The sequence below is a fragment of the Perissodus microlepis genome, chromosome 3 (assembly GCF_051167445.1).
Source record: "Perissodus microlepis isolate ML-2025 ecotype Zambia chromosome 3, ASM5116744v1, whole genome shotgun sequence".
Lineage (NCBI taxonomy): Eukaryota > Metazoa > Chordata > Actinopteri > Cichliformes > Cichlidae > Perissodus > Perissodus microlepis.
Genome location: NC_140463.1, coordinates 19,811,012 through 19,834,289, shown reverse-complemented (window position 1 = coordinate 19,834,289; position 23,278 = coordinate 19,811,012). Strand labels below are relative to the sequence as shown.

The 23,278-nt window shown below is 41.2% G+C and overlaps 1 protein-coding gene and 1 pseudogene across 1 annotated transcript; both read left to right on the top strand.

The window, feature by feature from the left end:
- Positions 1–131: 131 nt before the first annotated feature.
- Positions 132–7,925, top strand: LOC146390422 (polymeric immunoglobulin receptor-like; annotated as a pseudogene).
- Positions 7,926–20,591: 12,666 nt separating this feature from the next.
- Positions 20,592–22,800, top strand: LOC146390421 (HLA class II histocompatibility antigen, DR alpha chain-like). The gene is made up of 4 exons (XM_084923472.1): positions 20,592–20,695; positions 20,779–21,027; positions 21,749–22,033; positions 22,289–22,800. The coding sequence occupies exons 1-4, from the start codon at positions 20,638–20,640 to the stop codon at positions 22,426–22,428; spliced, it is 732 nt and encodes a 243-aa protein (XP_084779598.1). The 5' UTR covers positions 20,592–20,637; the 3' UTR covers positions 22,429–22,800.
- The last annotated feature ends 478 nt before the right edge of the window (positions 22,801–23,278 follow it).

Sequence of the window (23,278 nt, the reverse complement as noted above, 5' to 3'; positions counted from 1 at the left end):
GCGTGTGATGAATGCAACTAAAAAAAGGAAGGAAACAACTTATTGAGTAACTTCAGTTTTCTGATGATCTGACAAACACAGACGGAGTTAAGTGTCAGACGCTGTTCTTCTGCATCAGGATCAAAGTCAGAATGAAAATCCTCCATTTTCTCTTTTTCTGCATCTTGTCAGGTGAGGACTTAATGTTGCTCTTTAATTAAAAAATATTCAACTTCATAAAATAAACTTTATACACTAAAATCCATACACTAAATAATGTTTTGATTATCTATCTTTTAATCTTTTCATCTGACAGATCCAGCTGGGCTCGTCAAGGCAAAACCGAATATCTGGTCTGCAGCCGAAGGAGCAAATGCTTCACTTAGATGCCCTTCAACTTTTTCTTTAAGCACAAAGTTCTTCTGTAAGGAAAAATGTGAGCGAGCAGAAGACATCCTCATTAAAACAGATGGAAACACAGCTCAGAGTGGGAGATACAGCATTAATTATAAAGACGGATTTCCAGGAACAGGATTCATGTCTGTGACCTTCACACACATGATCAAGTCTGACTCAGGACTGTACAGGTGTGCTTTAGGAAGATCTTCTGTTCCAGATACATACTATGACTTTGAGGTCAGAGTTTCAAATGGTGAGTTTGTACGAAAATTCCCTGAAATAAAAAAATATGAAGAGCCCTCACTAGCTCTAATTTAGCATTATAGACCATGTTTAGATCAAGCTGTTTAATTAATTAATAAATAAAAATTAACATGATATACCATGTAGGTGTACATTTTATACAGCATGGAAAAAATTTCTTTCTTTGGCTCTCGGAGGAGGCGGACGCGCTTTTTCTCCTCTCCCTTATCTTCCCTGCTAGTTCTTATGTCCTTGTCTAGTGTCGTGTCTTTTTTGTATTACTTTCCCTGGAACACTCTCTCACAGTCTGGGTCTAAAACCTAAAAGAGAATTATGGATTTGATCAACTGGTCTCTGAATGCCGATCGAGGACGCTGAAGATATCTACCTATTCGGAACCATGATAACAGGGTTCTTGCTGATCGGAGCTGGCTTGGCCCTGGCTTATCGGAGAATTAAGAGAGCGGAACCGGCTGTTCAAACCCCCACAAGGCTGCCCGCTGGGATTGGAACGACAGGTGCGACTTCTCAGAAAGGGCTCACTGAAGGCAGCATGGTTGAGAGCTTGGAGGCGCTTACGACTGCAGTGAATGCTCAGAATAACACCTCTGAGCGTATGTATGTTGGATTACATCAGGAAAGAATCAACTCAGAACAACATCTCTTGGCGGAAGCTACATCTCGGATCAGTTGGCTGCGGTCGTGAGGTCTCAGAATCTGCTATGTGAGCAAAAGAGTGACAAGACCACAGAATCGACAGCTAATAACATCATGGAGAAACTCGCAGCTATTAACGGGAGATTGAGAGACCAGTGTCGGAGTGTTAAAAACAGCTTGAAATTCTCATGAATCACCATCATAATGCGTCCACCCCTTCGGCGCCAGCTGTGGGCTCAAGGCTGGAGCTGAACAAAAACTCCCTGATAACGACTGTGTTGAGTCTGTTCCTTCCCATTTCCTACAAGGCCACCTGGGTTGGCTGGAAGACTGTTTACTTAGCCTGGCGGGGCGAAGGACACTGTCTCAGCTGAACTATGGAAACACACACACATACATATACTGATACTGATAAGCACTCACTGACGCATCACCCTCCCTATCCAACGCCACCTCCAACGCTTACCTCCCCCATGATGTGGACATCGGGTCAGCTGCAGGCGCAGTCAAAGATTGCAGCGGTCCCAGATCAGATGTACACACTGGAACACTTTCCCATGTTGCTTGTCTGTGTTTATTGTGCTATGGTGTGTTGATATCTGTGCATTCCTGTATTATCCTTTTGTGTTACACATTTCAATGTTTTTTCCTCGCTACCTAGCCTGACCTGTCTCCCCAATGTGATGTTTGTATTGTATGTACGGTCGGCAAGGTCTGTCATCTCGGTTGTGGGCAAAAGACCTGCAACTGACAAATAAAGGCTATCTCATCTCATCTCATCTCATCTCATCTCAACTGTACTTTGATAAGTTGAATTGACATTCTAGCACCTCAGTGTAAAGCATACAACAATATGTAATGATTTATGGATTCACATTTCAGCTCTGCTAAAACCAACTCAGTTTTACACCAAATCCAACTATCGGTCTAAACTATCAGTCTGCTTAGGCAGCAGCCTAAGCAGAGAGGCCCAGACCTCCCTCTCCCCAGCCACCTCCTCCAGCTTATCCGGGGGAACACCAAGGCGTTCCCAGGCCAGCCGAGAGATATAATCTCTCCAGCGTGTCCTGGGTCTGCCCCGGGGCCTCCTCCCGGTGGGACATGCCCGGAACACCTCACCCAGGAGGCGCCCAGGAGGCATCCTTGTCAGATGCCCAAACCACCTCAGCTGGCTCCTTTCGATGTGGAGCAGCAGCAGCTCTACTCTGAGCCCCTCCCGGATGGCCGAACTTCTCACCCTATCTCTAAGGGATAGGCCAGCCACCCTTCGGAGGAAGCTCATTTCTGCCGCTTGTATCCGCGATCTCGTTCTTTCGGTCACTACCCACAGCTCGTGGCCATAGTTGAGGGTAGGGACGTAGATTGACCGGTAAATTGAGAGCTTCGCTTTTACACTCAGCTCCCTCTTCACCACGACGGACCGGTGCAGCGTCCGCATTACTGCAGCTGCAGCCCCAATCCGTCTGTCGATCTCCGGCTCCCTTCTCCCATCACTCGCGAACAAGACCCCGAGATACTTGAACTCCTCCACTTGGGCAGGAACTCATCCCCGACCCGGAGTGGGCACTCCACCCTTTTCCGGCTGAGAACCATGGCCTCAGATTTGGAGGTGCTGATCCTCATTCCCGCTGCTTAACACTCGGCTGCAAACCGTTCCAGTGCGAGCTGGAGGCCCCCACCCGATGAAGCCAACAGAACCACATCATCTGCAAAAAGCAGAGATGAGATTCTGAGGCCACCAAAGTGAAAGCCCTCCGCCACTTGGCTGCGCCTAGAAATCCTGTCCATAAAAATTATGAACAGAACCGGTGACAAAGGGCAGCCCTAGCGGAGCCCATCACCCACCGGGAATGAGTCCGACTTATTGCCGGCAATGCGAACCAAGCTCTTGCAACGGTTGTATAGGGATCGAATGGCCTGTAGCAATGGGCCAGACACCCCATACTCCCGCAACACCTCCCACAGGACACCCCGAGGGACACGGTCGAATGCCTTCTCCAAGTCCACAAAACACATGTAGACTGGTTGGGCAAACTCCCATGCACCCTCAAGTATCCTTGAGAGGATAAAGAGCTGGTCCAGTGTTCTGCGACCAGGACGAAAACCGCATTGTTCCTCCTGTATCTGAGGTTCGACTAGAGGACGAACTCTCCTTTCCAGCACCCTGGCATAGACTTTCCCAGGGAGGCTGAGGAGTGTGATCCCCCTGTAGTTGGAACACACCCTCCGGTCTCCCTTCTTAAAGATGGGGACCACCACCCCAGTCTGCCAGTCCAGGGGTACTGCCCCTGATCTCCACGCAACATTGTAGAGGCGTGTCAACCAGGACAGCCCTACAACGTCCAGAGCCTTCAGGAACTCGGGGCGGACCTCATCAACACCAGGGGCTCTGCCACCAAGGAGTTGTTTAACTGCCTCAGTGACCTCGCCCCCAGAAATTGGTGGGTCATTCCCCTCATCCCCAGACTCTGCTTCCTCCTCGGAAAACGTGTCAGTGGGATTAAGGAGGTCCTCGAAGTATTCCTTCCACCGCCTGACAATTTTCTCAGTCGACGTCAGCAGCGCTCCGCCAGCACTATACACAGTGCAGGTAGAGCACCGCTTTCCCCTCCTGAGACGCCTGACGGTTTGCCAGAATCTCTTCGAGGCAGTCCGAAAGTCTTTTTCCATGGCCTCTCCGAACTCCTCCCACACCCGAGTTCTTGCTTCAGCCACTGCCCGAGGCGCATTCCGCTTGGCCTGTCGATACCTGTCGGCTGCCTCCGGAGTCCCACAGGCTAACCAAGCCCGATAGGACTCCTTCTTCAGCCTGGTGGCTCCCTTCACCTCTGGTGTCCACCATTTGGTTCGGGGATTACCACCACGGCAGGCACCAACCACCTTGCAGCCGCAGCTCAATGCAGCAGCTTCGGCAATGGAGACACTGAACATGGTCCATTCGGACTCAATGTCCCCAGTCTCCCTCGGAATGCTGTTGAAGCTCTGCCGGAGGTGTGCGTTGAAGATCTCACGGACTGGGGCCTCTGCTAGACGTTCCCAGCACACCCTCACTACGCGTTTAGGTGCACCGGGTCTGTCCAGCGTCCTCCCCCGCCACCTGATCCAACTCACCACCAGGTGGTGATCAGTTGAACGCTCAGCCCCTCTCTTTACCCGAGTGTCCAGAACATATGGTCGCAGGTCTGGTGATACGATTACAAAATCGATCATCGACCTACGGCCTAGAGCGTCTGGTGCCACGTGCACTTATGGACACTCTTATGTTCGAACAAGGTGTTCGTTATGGCCAAACTGTGATTTGCACAGAAGTCCAATAACAAAACACCGCTCGGGTTCAGATCAGGGAGGCCGTTCCTCCCAATCACGCCCCTCCAGGTCTCGCTGTCGTTACCCACGTGAGCACCTTCCAGCACCCCCCCCCAGGGACTCTAACAAGGCTGGGTACTGGGCATAAGCGCAGATGACAGTCAGGACCCGTTCCCCGACCCTAAGGCGCAGGGAACAAACCCTCTCATCCACTGGGAAAAACCCCAACGTACCGGCAGCAAGCCGAGGGGTTATTAGAATACCCGCCGCCTCTCACCAGGGGCAACTCCAGACTGAGACAGAGTCCAGCCCCTCTCCAGGACACTGGTTCCAGAGCCCAAGCCATGCGTAGAGGTGAGCCCGACTATATCTAGCCGGTACCTCTCAACCTCACGCACTAACTCAGGCTCCTTCCCCACCAGAGAGGTGACATTCCATGTCCCTATTGCCAGTCTTGGCAGCCGGGGATCAGTCCGCCAGGGCCTCCGCTCCTGGTAACATGGGTTCATTGAATATTGTACAACAAAATGTGTTGATTGTGAGAGCATCAGGTAAGGATGTGTTTTTTCTGATTTAATATGAAATAATAACTGTGTTTATTTTATCAACAAAATGTAATTATAACATAACAGCTCACAGGTTCAGTTCGACTAATTAATGTTCTTCTATTTCACAGAACTGGATAGAAATGCTGGTTTTTATCTAACACAAACTGAGGGAGAAAACACCACATTAGTATGTTCCAATACTGTGTATGGACACAGGAAGTTCTTTTGTAAGAATGAGTGTAAGAATGAAGGGGAAATCCTCATTGACACAACTAATAACAAATCTGAGAGTGGAGGATACAGCATTGAATACAGACCAGGATCTACAGTTGGACTGTATATGACAATCACACAGCTGACCAAGTTAGACACAGGACGGTACAGGTGTGGTTATGGAAACCCTCTGTCTCCAGATTTGTATAAAAACAATGATGTTCATGTGATTGATGGTAAGTTTCTTTTCAAGATGGTAAAACATTTTTCATATTTTATTTTCCTTGAAATGCTACTACTACGAATAGTAGATGATCACAACTCAGAAAATAAAATAAACAAAATTAGAACACAAATAAATGAAAACATGAAACTTCCCACCTTCTGATTTGAGGTGAGATTGTTGTTACTGCCAGAGATCAGCTGATTCACTGGCTGAGAGATCATTGCACCTTTTAAGAACTTTCTAAACTGAAATAGAGGGTTTGACATTTTAAAAAGTATTTTCCTTTAAATTGTCCAGCTTTCTTTTTTTGAAGTCTGGATGACCAGTCTCTGAATATTATTTTTTTGTTGTTGTGCTGGCCAATCTAATCCACTGTTCATTCACAAATGCAAAAACTACTTCTTATGATGCTCGTATAAGCATGTATAGTAAGTTTCAAAATCATATTCTCTTTCAATCAGTGCACACATTACATACAAAAAATATTTTAAAATCATTTCAAATCTAAGTGTGTGCTTTAAATGCATTGTTGGAAATTATCATGGCGGAGCTAAAACAGGGGACATCATCTACCATTTTTGCTAAAGCTGAGTGTTTCTATGCATGCAGGTGCATTTTGTTTTTGATAAATTTTTGTATTTGCCCGTGTGATAACATGATTATTATTTTACCGCATTTGTCTGTATCACTATTGATTATGATTTTTATGTGTGTATTTATTGTACATCGATCACACCTGCTTCCACACTACAAACAACAACAGCAACACAGAGTGAAAGTGTCACTGCAGGAGTCTCTACACATTGTCCTGACTCCTCCTGGCTTCTGGTTGTGCGTGCGTCCTTGGATGGTGTTTTGTTGATGGCTGTTTTCCTCATGCTCTTCTACATTAGTAAGACAAGGATGAACTTTGGACTGAACACCAGAGAAAATGACACAAACATGGAGGTGAGTTTGTGTCACTTGTTTTCTGTCTGTTGTTGCAGGTTTCAGTGAGTGTTGTTGATCCCTGCTGTCAGTGTGACTTTCTCAGTGACATTTAGTGAAAATAAGTGATGTTACCTGTTATCAGAGTTTCTTCACCAGCAGAGGGAAGTGAAGACAAAGCAAACAACTTTTATAGCAGACAGAAACATATTTATATAATTATGTAGATATGACAGCATGCAATATATTTTACTGACCTTTCTGAGGTTATTCCACAACATCACCATTTCAGGGTGTCATATTTAAAAGTGTGAACGCACCGTTAGTTCTGTTTCCTGACACTGCAGCACATGTATGCTGTTCTGAAGGAAACCTGTTGAACTTCTTATGATATTTATAATCTTTGTTTCTCTGGAAAAAAAAAATGTGTTTCTTATTTTTTTATTCCCATTTGTTAAAACCGTGATGTTGCATGAGGTTGTTTAAACTCTGTTGTACATCTCATTGTCATGGTCCTGGGTCATTTTGACTCAGGGTTCTCAGTTTTCTTGTGTTTTTGTATCATGTTAAGTTCATTTGTTAAGGATTATTCTACGTCTCCTAGGTTATTCTGTTCAGTATTGTTTGTTAGATTTCCCCCTGTGTTGTTGCTCTCTGTGTCTTTCCCTGGTGTCAGCGTGTCTACAGTGGTGTGAGTTGTCGTGCCTTGTTTTCCTCTCGTGTTTTATTCCATCTTGTTTATGTCTCCCCCAGCCCATCATGTCCGCTCTCTCCCTCATGTTCCCTCTCGTCTGCCTCTCCACTTCCGTATCATGTTTCCCGTTTTATTGTGAAGGTCCCGTGTTTCTATGTTTGGTCTAGCTTCCCTGTCTCATTAGTTAGTTAGTGATGTCAGCTGTGTTCCTCGTGTCCTCACATCCCTGTTATCCGTCTTATGTACGCACGTTTGCGTACATAAGATTTTCTGGAGGAGGACAGACATTTGTTTAGAACTCTTAAAGATGTCGAAGAAGCAAGCTCCTTTAAGCAATTACTTTGGTGTTCCTCCACCTCCAAAGAAATGTCAGAAGGAGTCCGAACTGTAAAAGAAGCGCGTATTCTCGGAAAAGTGGTTGCAGGAGGTGAGCTGGCTTCAAACACAAAAACAGTAAGCTAGAGTGTGATTTTCACGACATATTCTGCACCACATCTCTGTGCGTCTTTTATTTTGAAAGAGCATGCGCACCTGCGGACCACTTATGTGCACCCCTGCCTATAATACCTGTTGGGCCGGTCTCTACTCAAAATACCGGGGCCAATGTTTTTGTCCCAGTCCAGCCCTGCTCATGTTTTATGTTGTTTATTTTCAGTTTTCTGCTGGGTATGAGAACTCATGAGATCCAAATTCCAGACATAAAGAGCCCAAAAGGACCATCATTTCATTTTGAAATTTTTGAGCACATTTCTGTAATTTTATGATCACCTCCCATATTATTTGCTTTACTGTGTTTCTGTATTTTACTGTACTTTTGTAACTTAAGTAGTTGTATATGAAATGTTAGCAAGTAAAACTGATTCACTGTTACGATGACGAAGAACCCTGTTAAGTCTAACTGCTGAATGTTGCCATTGTGTTTCTTAAATTTGTACAGTCTTAGTTCAAGCAGTAGGATCAAAGCCATTCCTTTGATCCTGACCACCTCTCCAACCACTCTGTGCTGGGGGAGGTTTTATTGTAGATACATCCTATCTGAAAGATCTGTTTCTTTTGATGTAAGCTTCCTGGGTTTACGACCCTTTGGTCAGCAGGAGGTCTGACACACACACACACATTCTCACATAACACACACACACACACACACACACACACACACACATTCTTACAGAAGTTCACACATATACATAAAATGCTTTGTCTTAGAACCAAGGGGGCGTGGCTTTGTTCTGACGTGTTTTGTGTGAACTGTCTCCCAATAAAAGGTAGCAGGAGGAGGTCAGATCTGGGGGTCATTTTCGTGGTGGACACAGACGAGGCCTCCCTTGCGCAAATAATCGATCGATCGACTGTCTTGTTTTCTTCATGATGAATAAGTCTCTAGAATTAGCGGGGCTTGTGGAAACACAGACCCAACAAACCCTGTCTGTTGTTACCAGTAAGGTTTTTACTTTCTTTGTAATTATTGTTCCCAAAATGTAACCTTAACTGGTTGTTGTACACATTTGGTTTTAACTCATATATTTTTGTCTAATGTACGATCTACAAATTTATGTGATTACTTCTGATATATTCAAAACTACTGGCTGTTGTTAGAAGACACAAAATTAACATTTTTTTGAAAATTCTAAGTAATGTGATGTTTCCTTTAATTGAGTGATTACACATCTTTCTTATTGAACTTAAGCACAAGCCTAATGTTAATGCATCCTCTTGTGTTTAATAAATGTTTGTATTTGCCCGTATTGTAATATGATTATTATATTGCTGCATTTGTCTGCATTGCTGTTGATTTAGTATTGATTTGTTTTGTGTTTATTGTTCAAGGTCAATGTTGATCTTGGAAAAAAAATGTCCTGAAACCACATCAAATAAAACATCACATGGAAGCTGTAGGTTTCGGGAGTTTAGTTTCCTTTGTACCTTTATGTTTTGGATCTGTACAAACCTGCCATCAGCCTGCAATTATCAGCTCTTCTGTTCACATCAGTCTGCCTTCAACATCCTGCACTTTGGTCCTCACACTCCACTCCACTGCGCTTGACATAAGGCTTATATTATAACTGGTAATTATTATGTGAATCCGGTCACATTACCAAACAATACAAAAACACTGTAACAAGTACAGTAGTGAATTAATTCTTTAAAAACGTATTACAGCACCAGCTTCATTGCACTCCCCTTATTATTACACCCACCAGTGAATTACTCAAACATGTCAGTAGATGGCACAAGGTGCTCAGAAGGAACATAAAAAATATCAGAGAGAAGTCCTGCAGGATAAATCGTGATGTTGAGCTAAACACAAGCTTCAGCTTTCTGCCTCTCTGATTGGACGGTTGAAACTAGTGTTTGTTCCTGATGCTTCACTTTTATTCTTGTTTTAAATCCAGCCTGAACTTTGAACTACATGATGACACAACTCTGAGACCTGGAACACATGATGAGACATGATGGTCCAACTCAGATTTCAAGATGCTGCCTGCAGGACACAAATCATTTGTGGAGACAGATTCTGAGTTCTCTAAAATAAATAAATGTCCTGATGTTCCTGCATGAAGATAAAAAAATCCACAGTGTTACATGTTTTATAAAGGAGGATCAGCACAACAACAACAACTGCATCACTACATATACAAAATTTAAAGTGTTTAAGGGACATTAATTAAGGACACGAATTAAGTTTATCCTAAAATAAAACAAAATCAAAGTAAATGTTTCCCTCTTATCAGTCAGAAGTTGGTTTAAAGTCACTGACATTAGCAGACATGACAGGTTAGCATGCTACAACCACTGACGCTCGATAAAATCTAACTGAGGGCTTTCACGGATAATATTTTTATGCAATCTACTCTTTATTGATACATAATGCAGCACTTAATGAGAAAATAAAGAAACTCATGTACCCACTCATTAACTTACAGGTTATGCTTGGTTAAACTTAAACAAATAAAAACATAGCACCCTGACAGCTGGATAACACATCTTAGGGGGAACTGAGAAACAGATTACAAAACTCCTCGAAACAGCATTAACCCCAACACTGTGTGCATGATCAGACACCAAAGGCCTTCAGCTTTGTTATGAAGTCTTCATTAATTCTCCTGTAAATAAAATATTTTCTTGAATTAAACTAGTTTTTCTGCTCCTCTCTCTCACTCTGTCTCATCCAGCATCACCTCCTTAAACATTTAAAGTTCACATGATACATCTGTGGTTCTTTAAAGGTGGAGAACAAGGCCGGAAAAGCAGATTCAGTCAGATTAGGAGTTAGAAGTAAAAGGAGGAACTAAATTTTCTCTGAAAACAGACATCACTGACTTCTCAGTGTGTGTGTCTGGAGAGCTCATAAAAAATGTGGCAAAAAATCAGACTTTTCAGTCTAATTCATCTTTATTAGTTATTTATTTTTAATGGTGGAAAGAGTTAGTCAGCATAACTTTGCAAGGCTGTACAAATAAGTCTCATCTGAAACGTTGTCCTTGTTTTACAGAAGTTTTATTGAATCTGTTATTTCTTCCTGTATTGCTGTTTGGTTTTTTTTAACATAACTCTGAAGAACAAGAATTGGTTAGGACTTTTGGTAAAAACTGCCAGTAAAATCTCAGGGCATTCGTAAGATGGACTTTTGGTTATTTATAACAAACATGTGGTGTGGAAGGCTCATTCTATTGTTAATTGTTTTAACCATCCACTTCACAGTGAGTTTGATTTGTTGCCCTCTGGCCGTCGTTTCAGAGTACCTTTGAGGAACACCAAAAGTCTGTTCTGCTCTGAGTCACAGTTTGGTTTGATTTAAATGCCTTTTCTTGCAGTCGAGGGCCACCAGTGAAGCATCAGACAGAAGATTTCTCCAACTGTGTTCAGCTTGACATCATGATTCATCCTGAAGGACTTCTGACCAGTTTTTATGTTGCACTGTAGCTGTTACACACGGAGGAGCTTTAATGTTTCTACTGTTCAGCTAAAACTGTGCAGCAGTGTAGTCATAGTTCATATCATTATTTGTTATATATTTATAGAAAGACTCCAGGTTTCCTTTATCCCCACCGCATCTCATCTCCTTAATGGCAAATAATAATTATGGGTTTTTATTATTGTTTTGTTTACTTGTATTGTTGCCCTTGCTGCTAAAAGAATTTCCCCTTGTGGAACAAGAAAGTATTGAATTGAACTGAACTGAACTGAATAATCCACATTCAAATTATTTTACAACACTGACTTATCTCCATTTATCAGTAGAAGGCTGTCCCAGTATACAGTAAGTGTTAGTAAACTGAAGTCATTGTACAGTGAGATTGAAAAGCTGAGCGAGATGAGCAGGAAACACTTACTTCACTCTGCTTATTTCTCCTGTCATGAGATTTCTGATCAGTCGATCAGTTTGGGAGGTTTTTCCTTTATGAAAAGCTAAAGTTTATGTCAAGTGTAAAATGCTGTAGGTTCAGGGGGCAATGCTAGGGAGGCTGGCAGGGCAGCTGGGACCAATCTGGTAATTATGCTCTCCCTGTTTTAGCAGGTTGTTGGAGCCTGAGGGGTGAGCAGAGGAGTACTTGAGCTGTAGAGAGTCGGGCAGAAAAGGCTGCTACTAAGTGGCTGTGCACTGTTTTAACAAATAAACACAATCACATGCTGAAAAATGTGACACGGACCTCCTCCGGGAGACCTCCAGGAGAACCACAACATCACACTACAGTGGATGTTCACAACCAAACCTGACAGATCCAACAAAACTAATATTATCTCCTGTTACAAGATAGCTGAGGATATAGATTTCATTCTGTATTGTTTCAAGTTTTATTGTCATGTACAGATAAACAGTGTAGCCACATTTATCCATAATGAAATTTCTTTGGCTCATGCTCCTCAGCTTTACATGAACATATACAGAGTGTGCAGTTATATTGAGAAGAGAATAACAGAAATTAGCAGTGGTAGTAATAATAATAATAATAATAACAATAAAAGGAGAGGAAAAAAGTATTAAATATTTGGTTGGCATTTACATTTAAGACAAGTTAGTATTTACAAGTTGTGCAATGAGCATTTAAGTAGCATTTGTTGAACTGACAGTGTGCAGAGTCCTGTAATTGTAGTGGTGTGTATGGAATGTCAGCAGTTCAAATGTCTGATGGCTTGTGGGTAAAAACTGTCTCTGTGTCTGGTAGTGCAGGTCTGAATGCTCCTGAACCGCCTGCTGGACGGCAGGAGTGTAAAAAGTCTGTGGCTGGGGTGGCTGGGATCGGAGAGGATCCGCTGTGTCTTCCTCATGCAGCGCTCTCTGTAGAGATCCGGCATGGCTGGCAGTTCAGTCCTGGTGATGCGCTGTGCTAATCTCACCACCCTCTGCAGAGCTTTGTGGTCCAGAGCATTACAGCTGCCATTACCAAGTGGTGATGCAGCCAGTCAGAATACTTTCAATGGTGCATCAATAGAAGTTTGTAAGTATTCTGAGGTCTGTCTGTCAGGAAGTCCAGGATCCAGCTACACAGGGAGGAGCTGATGTTCAGGTCACTGATTTTCATGACGAGTCTGGATGATATGATAGTGTTGAAGGCGGAGAGGTACTCTATGAACAGCATCCGCACATATGTATTTTTCTAGTCCAGGTGAGAGAGGGCAGTGTGAAGTGCAAATGCTATTGCATCATCTGTAGATCTGTTGGGCCTTTAGGCAAACTAGAGCGGATCAAGTGAAGCAGGGAGTAAGGATGTGATATGAGCTTTGACTATGCGCTCAAAGCACTTCATGGCAATGGAGGTGAGTGCTACTGGGCAATAGTCATTTAGGCAGCTCACACTAGTTTTCTTAGGGACAGGGATGATGGTGGTCCTCTTAAAACATTCTGGGACAGCAGACTGGAGCAGGGAAAGGTTAAAAATGTCTGTGACATCTGACGTCTGCCAGCTGGTGGGCACACGCTTTGAAAACACAACCTGGAATGTTGTCTGGTCCGGGAGCTTTCCGAGTGTTTACTTTCCTGAAGTATTTACACACGACTGCCTGAGATATCTGAAGAGGGCAGCTGTCCTCTTCCAGCAAAAGCTCCTGAGATATGTTTATCAAAGCGTGAATAGAAGGTGTTAAGCTCATCAGGTAGAGAAGCAGTTACCTCCAGTTACCTCCAGTATTGTGTTCATGATGCAGCCACTAAATCTCTTTCCAACATTTGTTGCTTTATAGCTTGTCATAAACTCTCTGTCCTGTATCATGTTCATCAACGTGTTGAGGTGTCAGAGTCTCAGGATGAAAAGTTTTCAGGACGAGTCCAGAGTGACAAAGACGCCCTCAGAGAAGGACGAATCAGACTTCAACTGTCCAGACTCTCAGTCAACACAGATTATGGAAGATGTCGACTCAACGTCAGTTGAGTGGGTGTAGGTGGGTGTCTCAGAGTATGTGACGTGGTGCACTTTTAAACATAGGAAAGTTGTGTCAGAGGTTTATTTCTGAGTTAATGTTTTGTAGATTGTTGCATGGATGATTTTTCCCGTGAATGTCCAAATTAACAACAAATACTTACAGTTGCAAACTGATTTCAGCACCTTCATTACCAATGGTTCTGATGTGTTATTAGTTTAACTGCTTTTTAAATGAATATGAGAGACTCAGATGTTTGTGTCTCTGCAGCAGTGAGGGATTGTCCTGAACCTGAGAGAAAACCTGAGACATCAAACATAGAGAGACGAGGAAGGATCGGCCTCTACTGTGGACTGACAGCAGCTCTGCTGCTTCTCTGCTGCTTTTCATTCATTTACTGTCTGAATAGAAAACAGGATTTCTACTTGTCTAATAATGGATGTCAGAAAACTTCATTAGATCAATCAGAGGAAACAGTTTGATCAACATTATAAATGACACTGTTGGAGTTCACTTTAATAACATGATGGACAGAATAATGAGACATGATCCACAAAATCATGAACTTCATGGAAGTCTGTTCATGATTTTGGAATGGAAGTTTTTTATGTCAAACTTTTAAACTGTCTGAGAGATGCCACCGAGGTGAATAAAATTACTATGTCTCTCCTTTTAAAGATAAATATGAGGGTCGACACTGACACATGTTCATGTTTCCCAAATCCTCTAGATCTGCTCTTTATTTATTCATCATAGTAAGATATTGGAGCTCTATTGCTAATGGCATTCTTTCTCTACTTACACACACCTCGTGGTGAACGTATGGTTACATTGTAACCTTAGTTCTCTGAGTGAGAGACTAGCTCTCGACTCTGTTACATATTCCATATGTATGGGGCATGACAGAGCCGAGCAGCTGCTCCGCACCCTCTCATTTTGAGCAATTTTGTACAGTTGTACCCTACGGGACAATGTAGTTCAAATGCCATTTTGGCTCAGTGTTTATTATGATTGCTTTGCAAGATTAGCACTGTCAGTGGCACTCTACGTGTTTTTTTTAAAAAAGTGTTATACTTTGTAAAATGGAAACTGTCCAGTCAAACTTTGTAGATATTGAGTTTATTGAGATGTCTGAGGGTGTGAGGACTTTGTGTTTATGTTTTATTCTGGACTTTGCACTTCAGTATATTTTAATGTTTAATCAAAGTGTTTACTGTGATTGCTCTACAAGGGCCAGTGGTAGAGTTGGAGCAGTTTATGTCTAGGTGTCTAAAAAAACTATGCCGTCTGAGACACAAATTGAATGCCTGTGTCCAACTCGTCTCTCTACCGTCCCAATCCAACACAAAACAACAGCACTGTCACATAATATTACACAGAAGCTGTCAATTTAGCTCTGCAGAGTGAGTAGTTATAATTAGAACTGGGTCTTGTCACTAATTTCTCCAACTGATTCAATTCTGATTCAAAAGGTCCCGATTTGATTTGATTTGATTCAATTTGATTTTGGCTCAGTCGGACATAATTATCGTAAATTCTTTGATGTGTACTTTCAGAAAAGAACTCTAAATGAAAATATATTTATTTTCATATTAATAACAGATCCTAAAGCAGCACAATATTGGACATGTAGAGCCCCGGGGCTTTTGAGATTGACTGTTTCTCTGCAATTACAACCTCAGTGTTATCTAGGCATAAAAACAAAGCTGACATTTGTGAGACTTCTTCAGAGGTGCAGCTATCACAGCAGATGTCTTTGTGTCAAAGTAACTGGCGATAAAACAGAAAAATATGAAGATTTTCCTGGCCTGGTGTTTTATAGCATATTACCACCTTGAAAATATGCTCCAGGTAGATCAAAAATGGGAGAAAACCATGAATCAACATATGAACATTACCTGAAAAAAGCTGATGCTGCTAAAGTGAAGCAGAGCTAAGAAACAGAGGTTTTATCAAAAACATAGCTAAGAGTTTTGCAATTTAAATTCGTAAAAGTTGAAATTTCTTCGGTATTGAATAACCGAGATTAGGCTTTCTTATCGGAGGGCATTTTTTTGAGATAAAAACAGCGGTCGACAACACTGTACACAACGGTAGATAACAGAGCAAATAAGGCACCATGAATTCTTGACAGGAAACTGGTCTTAAAGTATACTGAGAGCTAGAGTTGTGTGCAAAGAGCGATTTTATTGTTGTGGAAGTATGACAGCTAAAGTAAGAGAGAATTCATGATGAATTTGTATAATGTAACAAAAATGTCAAGTGCTTGAATTTGTAATATTTTGTAATATACTGGATTATTTTGTTTTTACTTTAACTCCCCATGCCGCCACCTACAGAAGTTCTCTGACGACTCTGCCATAGTCGGCCTCATCACAGGTGAGGACGACTCAGAGTACAGGCAGTGGACTCTGGACTTTGTGGACTGGTGTCAGCAGAACCACCTGCTGATCAACGCCGGGAAAACCAAGGAGTTGGTGGTGGATTTCCGGAGACACAAACCTACCACACTGACACCGGTGAACATCCAGGGAGTGGACATTGAGATAGTGGACTCGTATAGGTACCTGGGTGTTCACCTGGATAATAAATTGGACTGGAGCCACAACACTCTACCTGGTGAGGTGGCTGAGGTCATTTGGAGTACAGGGAGCGATTTTAAAGACCTTCTATGACTCTGTGGTGGCATCTGTCATTTTTTACAGTGTTGTATGTTGGAGCAGCAGTTTATCGGCAGCTGAGAGGAAGAGGTTGGATAAACTCATCAGGAAGGCCAGCTCTGTTCTGGGATGCACCCTGGACCCAGTGCAGGTGGTGGGAGACAGAAGGACTCTGGCCAAAATAACATCTCTGATGGACAGAGTCTCCCACCCCGTGCATGTAAATGTTGCTGAACTGCAGAGCTCCTTCAGTGACAGACTGCTGCATCCTAGATGCATGAAGGAGTGTTTCCGCAGGTCCTTCTTCCCTGCAGCTGTCAGACTGTACAATCAGAACTGCTCCCAACAATCATAGATGTTTACATCAGCGCTGTATCTTGCACTATTTTATCAACCGATTCACACTATAACCAGGGTTTGCCTCTTATCTGTATTTAATTTTATTTAATTTAATAACAGGACAATGGTTACTAAAAAGTGAGTACTGTATACAGTACTCACTTTTTAGTAACCATTGTCCTTCATGTACATATGTAAAAATTGTGTATGTTTCTGTTCTGTGTCTTGTGTACCGTTTGTTTGTATATGTGTCTGTCTTGCTGCTGTTACACCCAAATTTCAATTAAATTTAATTAAATTAAAGGATTATTCTATTCTATTCTGTTCTAACTCTCTCATTACTTTACTTTCTCTGGGATTAAAAAAGTATTATGATTCAGCCGAGGAAGAAACTGCTTTACATCTTATTTTCACCACATTATACAATCATCATCACATTGTTTTTTTTTATCATTTGACTTAGATGTTGATGTAGATGTTGTTGCTGTTTACATAACACACTCTGAGGACTGAAAACCAGGAAATTCAGTCAGACTGCTCTCAATAATCATCATAAAATAAAACAATAAGATGGTGAGCATTCAACAACTTCAATCATGTGCTGATCTTTTTTCTTTCTTGCTTTCAAAAAGACCAGTATGTTTATATCCCTTCTCTGCTTTTACAGTTCATGGTTGTAAAGTGGAGGGAGCCTATCCCAGCTCACAACAAGAAGCATTGTTTTGTGTCCTGTGTGACTGATGATGAGAAAAGTATAAATGTAAGGTTGACTGATGTCTAATGTTGTACACTAGTTAGATTTTAGACGGAATTAAAATGATGTGGGATATAACGTGCTTACATTGTGTAGACTGAAGGAACTGTGTGACCACAGAACAAGGAAATAAATGAAGGAAATAAATAAAGAGAATAAATAAAGGGAACTGCAGTAAACTTCCTGGTGCTTCATTAGCATTGTTCAGATTAGTGCAGAGTCTTTCACAGACTGTGAATCGCTGAACTCATCTATAAATGTTTAATCAAAGTTTGACTGTTTTACTCTAAAAATTAAGTAAAAAGTAATTGTGGTGCTAAAACAAAATTCAGTGAATATGCTATCATCTCAAACTTCGAGTAAACCAAGGCTTTAATTAATTTTGTCCTGAATCATATTTATTCTGTAGTGTTAGTGAAATACTGTGAAATGTGACCAAATTGTCCTTGATTCATTTGGATAGTTGAATGAAGAGTTTGTGAATCCTGTCTGTGGTGTGATGTATTTTTAGTGTTTCTTTTTGCTCAGCAGCTTCAGGGGTATCTGAGGTGTTTTGTATGAATTTTATACAATTATATCAGACTACCATCAGTGTACAAGGCGAACGATAAAAATTTTGAACTTTTGAAATCATTCAAACATAAAGAAAACACATCAGTAAAGATAAAACTCTGGTCACAAGGATATGATAACAACAAACCAAGTTAAAACTATTGGGAAAAGAATAATTAACAACTTGTTTGACCCGTGTCACTGTTTTATCTCATTTAGTCAGATAAAAAAAAAAAAAAAGAATCCTCCATCTTACCACGTTTCTCAAACATTGGTCACATTCACCACCTTTGAAATAAAAACCTAACCCAACTGATTCCACTCTGCAATGACGTCGACATCAAATTGTGCTAAAACATTGTAACATGCTTACATTGTTTAGTTTCAAGGAACTGTGTAACCACAGAAAACTGAAATGAATTACAGAATGAGTATTACAGAGAAGTACTCTTTTCATTTCAGGAATCTAATTTTCAAGCAGGAACCTCAGAAAATCCATTGGGGTTCAACTGATTAAGGGAACTGCAGTCAACTTCCTGGTGCTTCATTAGCATTGTTCATGTTGTCAAACAGCTAAAAAAGAGCAGTGTGTTAACTGTAGACCCAAGTATCTGTATAATGTGATGATCCTACCAGTATTGGAAAAAATAGTTGAATAGCCATGTTGTATTTTTATGGAAGCCGCTTAACAGCCTCCATGTTGCCTGCTACTGTAGAAAGTAGTTGTCACTTTTAATGCTAGTTAATACAGTCATAGGAAAATAAAGTACACTCAGTTCAGTTAAGGTCAGAGAGAGTACTTTCTCTCTCTGACCTTAACTGAACCCAGTGAGGCCTGCAGGCACTTAGATGTTGTCCTGGGTTCTTCTGTAAACTCCTGGCTGAGTCATAGCTGCGCTCTTGGAGTAATTTTGGTAGGCTGGCAACTCTTGGAAAGTTCCAGCACTGTTCCAGGTTTTCTACTTAAGTGGATGATGGCTGTCATTGAGCCTTAGAAACCCTTTCAGAGTGATAGATGTCACTAACCTTGTTTCTCAGTTGATTTTTTAGATTATGACATGATGTGCTGAGGTGTTGTGATATTTATACTGTTTCACTTTGTCAAACAGATTCTGTTTCACTAGCTGGGCCCACGTCCTCATGTTAGGTTTAATAGCGTTTTAGTAGGTAAATTGAGTTGTGGTTTGGGAAAGGCCTTAAAGGGGACTGGCGATGGCTCCTGGGCCTTGCAGATCTCCATGCACTAAATAGAAGTGAAGAAGTTAAAGTATTGAAAACAAGGAGGGAGGGTGAGGCACGTAAACGAGAATGAACAGCTTGCAGAACTGGGGGAACTTATATAGATGACAACTGGAAGGAGCGTGTTTGGAGGCGTGGTCCTGCTCCTGAAATTCCGATACATAATCTCCAATTAATTGATTTCTGAATCAGTAGGTCTGGCAGTGATGAGGCCTGGGTGTGGCATTTAAACTGAAGCTTTTTCTTAATAAATTAAATATAATTTAATAACTGCACATTTTTCTTACTAGGGTTATTTTTTAAAGTGTATATTTTTAATGATATGAAACATCTAAATGTGACAAATATGCAAAAACTAAGAAATGAGTAAGGGGCAAATACTTTTTTCACAGAACTCTATTACAGCATATCATTTTTCAGATGCTACTTGTTATTAAAGAGAGGAGGCTTTCTCATGCAACCTTTCCAAAAAAGCGATGCATGTTCCGTCTTTTTTTACAGTCTGAGCCTATCAATTGATCCAGAATTTCTTCCACAGTTAGCAGTGGTGACTCATCAGGGCCCGATGTATGGAAGTAAGTGAAAAGCTAATTTGGAAAGCAAAATCCCAAGCCTCTTGCCTTGCAAATGCAGTGAAGGCTTGGGCGTTTGGCTTCATTTGCTTATCTCTATCTTTCTTTGAAATTATTTCTCTAGTCCCAGGTGGCGTTGTCCTTCGACACCTGTTCAGAATCATCTCATCATGCCCTTCTTGATAATCTCTAATTCTGCTGACATCTGTTTATGTTAATTCCAGAAATGAACCAGTAACACCACAGTGACTACATCCATCTTTTATGTACAGTCTGTGATCCAAACACATGTTTGTTTTTACACTTAATGAAGTAAATACATTTTAATAACTATAAGGAGAAACCTGTCTTATCTCGGAGGAAAATGGGAGTCCATAAAGTTCTAAGGGGTAGGGACAGAGTAGTCACATCAACATTTATTATGATGGAAGTGAGTGAAACACTTTTAATTCAGTTCTTTAATCTTAAACTACATCTCAAATTTTATACACTGATCTGTTATCTAAGTAAAGTCCTTATCTGCATATTAGCTGCACATGAATACATGTTACCTCACGAATCAGTCATCTTTTACAAATAATCTAAGAAATGGAAAATCAGACACATCAGATTTTTTTCTGATGTGTCTGATGCTTGAGATGATTCAATCTGAAAACTCTAAATGACTTTAAACATTACAATTTAGTTTTTATTTTACAGAAATATATTTTAAAAGTTTTAGTTCAAAATTTGCAAAGTATTGTCTACATGATACAAATAAAGTCACTTTGATGTATTTGTTTTAAATTACAGAATGACTAACAAAGAACAGGAATGTTTATTTCTAAGAGGCTGTATCACATCACTAGCTGTGAGCTCTGTGATTGGCTGTGTGTGCGTTAGAGCTCACCTGCTGTTGCACTTTCTGCCAGTTCACTCAGAGACTTCATACAGTCACAGTTTAACTCTATTCGTCACTGAGAACTGCTGATGAAGATGAAGGAGCTGCTCCTCTTCCTCTCCTATGTGCTCTGGGGCTCTGCTGATGGTGAGTTTCTCTCTTTAAACTGACAGACAGTCAGCCGCTTATTGATCAGAATATCAGCATTTAATTCCATTAATGTGTTTCAGCTCTACATACAGACATCCATGTCGTTGGCTGTTCATACATTCATGGAGGGGTCATGTTTGGACTGAATCGTGAAGAACTTTGGTACGCAGACTTTGAGAAACAGATGGATGTTTATCCCCAGCCACCTTTTATTCAACGCATCAGCTTCGGAGATGGAGCTTATAAAAACGCCGTGGCTAATTTATATGCCTGCAGACAGTTGCTGCAGCTTAGTGAGACGGCTATGAAGGACTACTCTCCACAACGTGGTAAACACATACAGGCACACACAAACTGATAACAACATTCAATCTACATTAATCAACTAAAATAGGGAATTAAATTTACTTTGATGTAAATGTTGTCATCAGTGTCACGTGATTAATGAGGTTAGGTTATAAATGATGTGGTGTGTGGTGGGTTTCATAAACCAGAATGAGAATACTTTATTATTCCCAGAAGAAATTATGTGGTCACACTTTCTCCAAGACAGTGAGAACAGTAGCAGACTAAACTAAGTTAAACATTACAACATATTACAAAGTTACAAAATATAAAAATAGCTCAAGTATAAATATCCAAGTATATTACACAAATTATATATTTGGCTGACATAGGGGTGTCCATCTTACTGTATCTTCCATACTTTCCCAGTACAAACCATTACTAACTCACAAACCTCTACATTTATTTGTTTTGAAGATTTTCTTCAACACTTTCAAGTTCCAAAAGCTCAAGATTTTCATTTCAGGTTTTAGAGCAGGAGGTTCTATATGGGTCCCACTGACCATTTCACTGCCATATGACTGTTTGGTATTTTATCACATGTATATTCTCATTGAAGTTTCTTTATTGAAAACTCTGTTGTGTTTCCATGCTGATAGACCTGACAGGCTCATTGAGGGAGTAACTTATCTAAGATTAAGACAAGAGATATTCTACTCTGCGGATTCCTTGACCATCATCGAACTGACTTGTGTTTGTGTACAGATGCTCCTTCAGGTGTGACGATCTACACCAGAAACGAGGTGGAGCTCAGAGCTAAAAACACTTTGGTCTGTCATGTGACTGGTTTCTATCCTGCTCCTGTCAAAGTCTCCTGGACCAAGAACGGACAGATTACGACTGGAGGATCCAGCATCAACAATCCCTATCCCAACAAAAATGGAACCTTCACCCAGATCGCCAGACTGCAGTTCATCCCGAAGCAGGGAGACGTCTACAGCTGTACAGTGGAACATCTGGGTCTGACCAAACCACTGATCAAGATCTATAGTGAGAAACACTTTTATTTAAACAGAGGAGACAGACTGAAATACAGAGACAATAGTGCATAATTATGAAGTTTCATGTCTTCGTGTTTCTGTCTGCAGATTTCACAAAGCCTTGGCTGAGTATTAACCTGAACAGCTAACTTTAGTTAATGAGCTGACAGTTTTTAGCTCATGTAGTTCACATTATTGAGCTGTAATTAATCAGATCACAGTCTGAACAATTGTGTCTGTGTCATGTGTCTGTTTCTGCCTCCAGATGTGGACACACCTGAGACGCCTGAGAAACATAAGCCCAGCCTTGGACCTGCAGTGTTCTGTGGACTCGGTGTGATTATCGGCGTGCTCTCTGCTGCAGGTGGAACCTTCTTCATCCTCAAAGCAAACAAATGCTTCTGATCGTCTGTGGTCAACCACAGACATCATCAACCACAGTGCTTGTGTAGACAATGTCGTTTAAGGATGCTGCTCTGCTCTCTGATCTTCATTCATGTGACCCTGGCTGTGTTTACATGGAGCCTTAAGTTCACTTTATTTTCACACTGTTAAACAGATTCAGTTTAAAATGCCAGTAACATAAAAATGACAAGTAATATTAACCAATCAGAAAGCTATCCCAAAGTGACTTCATAATCAGTCCGAAACAATCCATCTGTCTTTTTAAGTTTTTTTAAACTCAGTTTTATCTGTTGACTATCTTTGCCTTCAGTTCCATCTATATGATTCAGACAGATGTAAATAAACCTGAATTTGAAATAAATCCTCACCTCTAAACATGAGTCAGTTATTTGTTTTGTTATATTTCATTAATAATCAGTATCAGCTGAATGATACATGTGTGATCTGCTGGATGAGTACAACCTAAAAGACCAAACTATTTGTTTAGTAAAGGGTAATATGCAGCAATAAATAACACTTCTAGCAAAGAGAAATATTATCCACTTAGATTTAAGATTTATTGGTCTTAGATCTCAGCTGCCTCACTCACTGTCCAGAAGTGTTATGTGTTTCACTACTGCATTGCAATGTGGGATATCTAATAGTCACCTGGAAGAACAACAGACACACATTATGCCCCTATCCTGGACTAAACCAATCAGAGATAGTCAGGGGCGGGACTTCTCTGATTGGCCGTGAAATTTAAAATGAAACAACACAAAACACTGCAAACCACAACACAATTAAATATAAATTAAAATATGAAAACAAAAAGAAGATGCACATTCTCTGTCATAAGGGCCTGCATGAA

Excerpts from the sequence above, each read along its gene's own strand:
- LOC146390421 (XM_084923472.1), top strand. The coding sequence starts at position 20,638 with ATGAAGATGAAGGAGCTGCTCCTCTTCCTCTCCTATGTGCTCTGGGGC. Across the intron at positions 20,696-20,778 it reads GCTCTGGGGCTCTGCTGATG|CTCTACATACAGACATCCAT; the intron begins GTGAGTTTCTCT and ends AATGTGTTTCAG. Across the intron at positions 21,028-21,748 it reads GGACTACTCTCCACAACGTG|ATGCTCCTTCAGGTGTGACG; the intron begins GTAAACACATAC and ends GTTTGTGTACAG.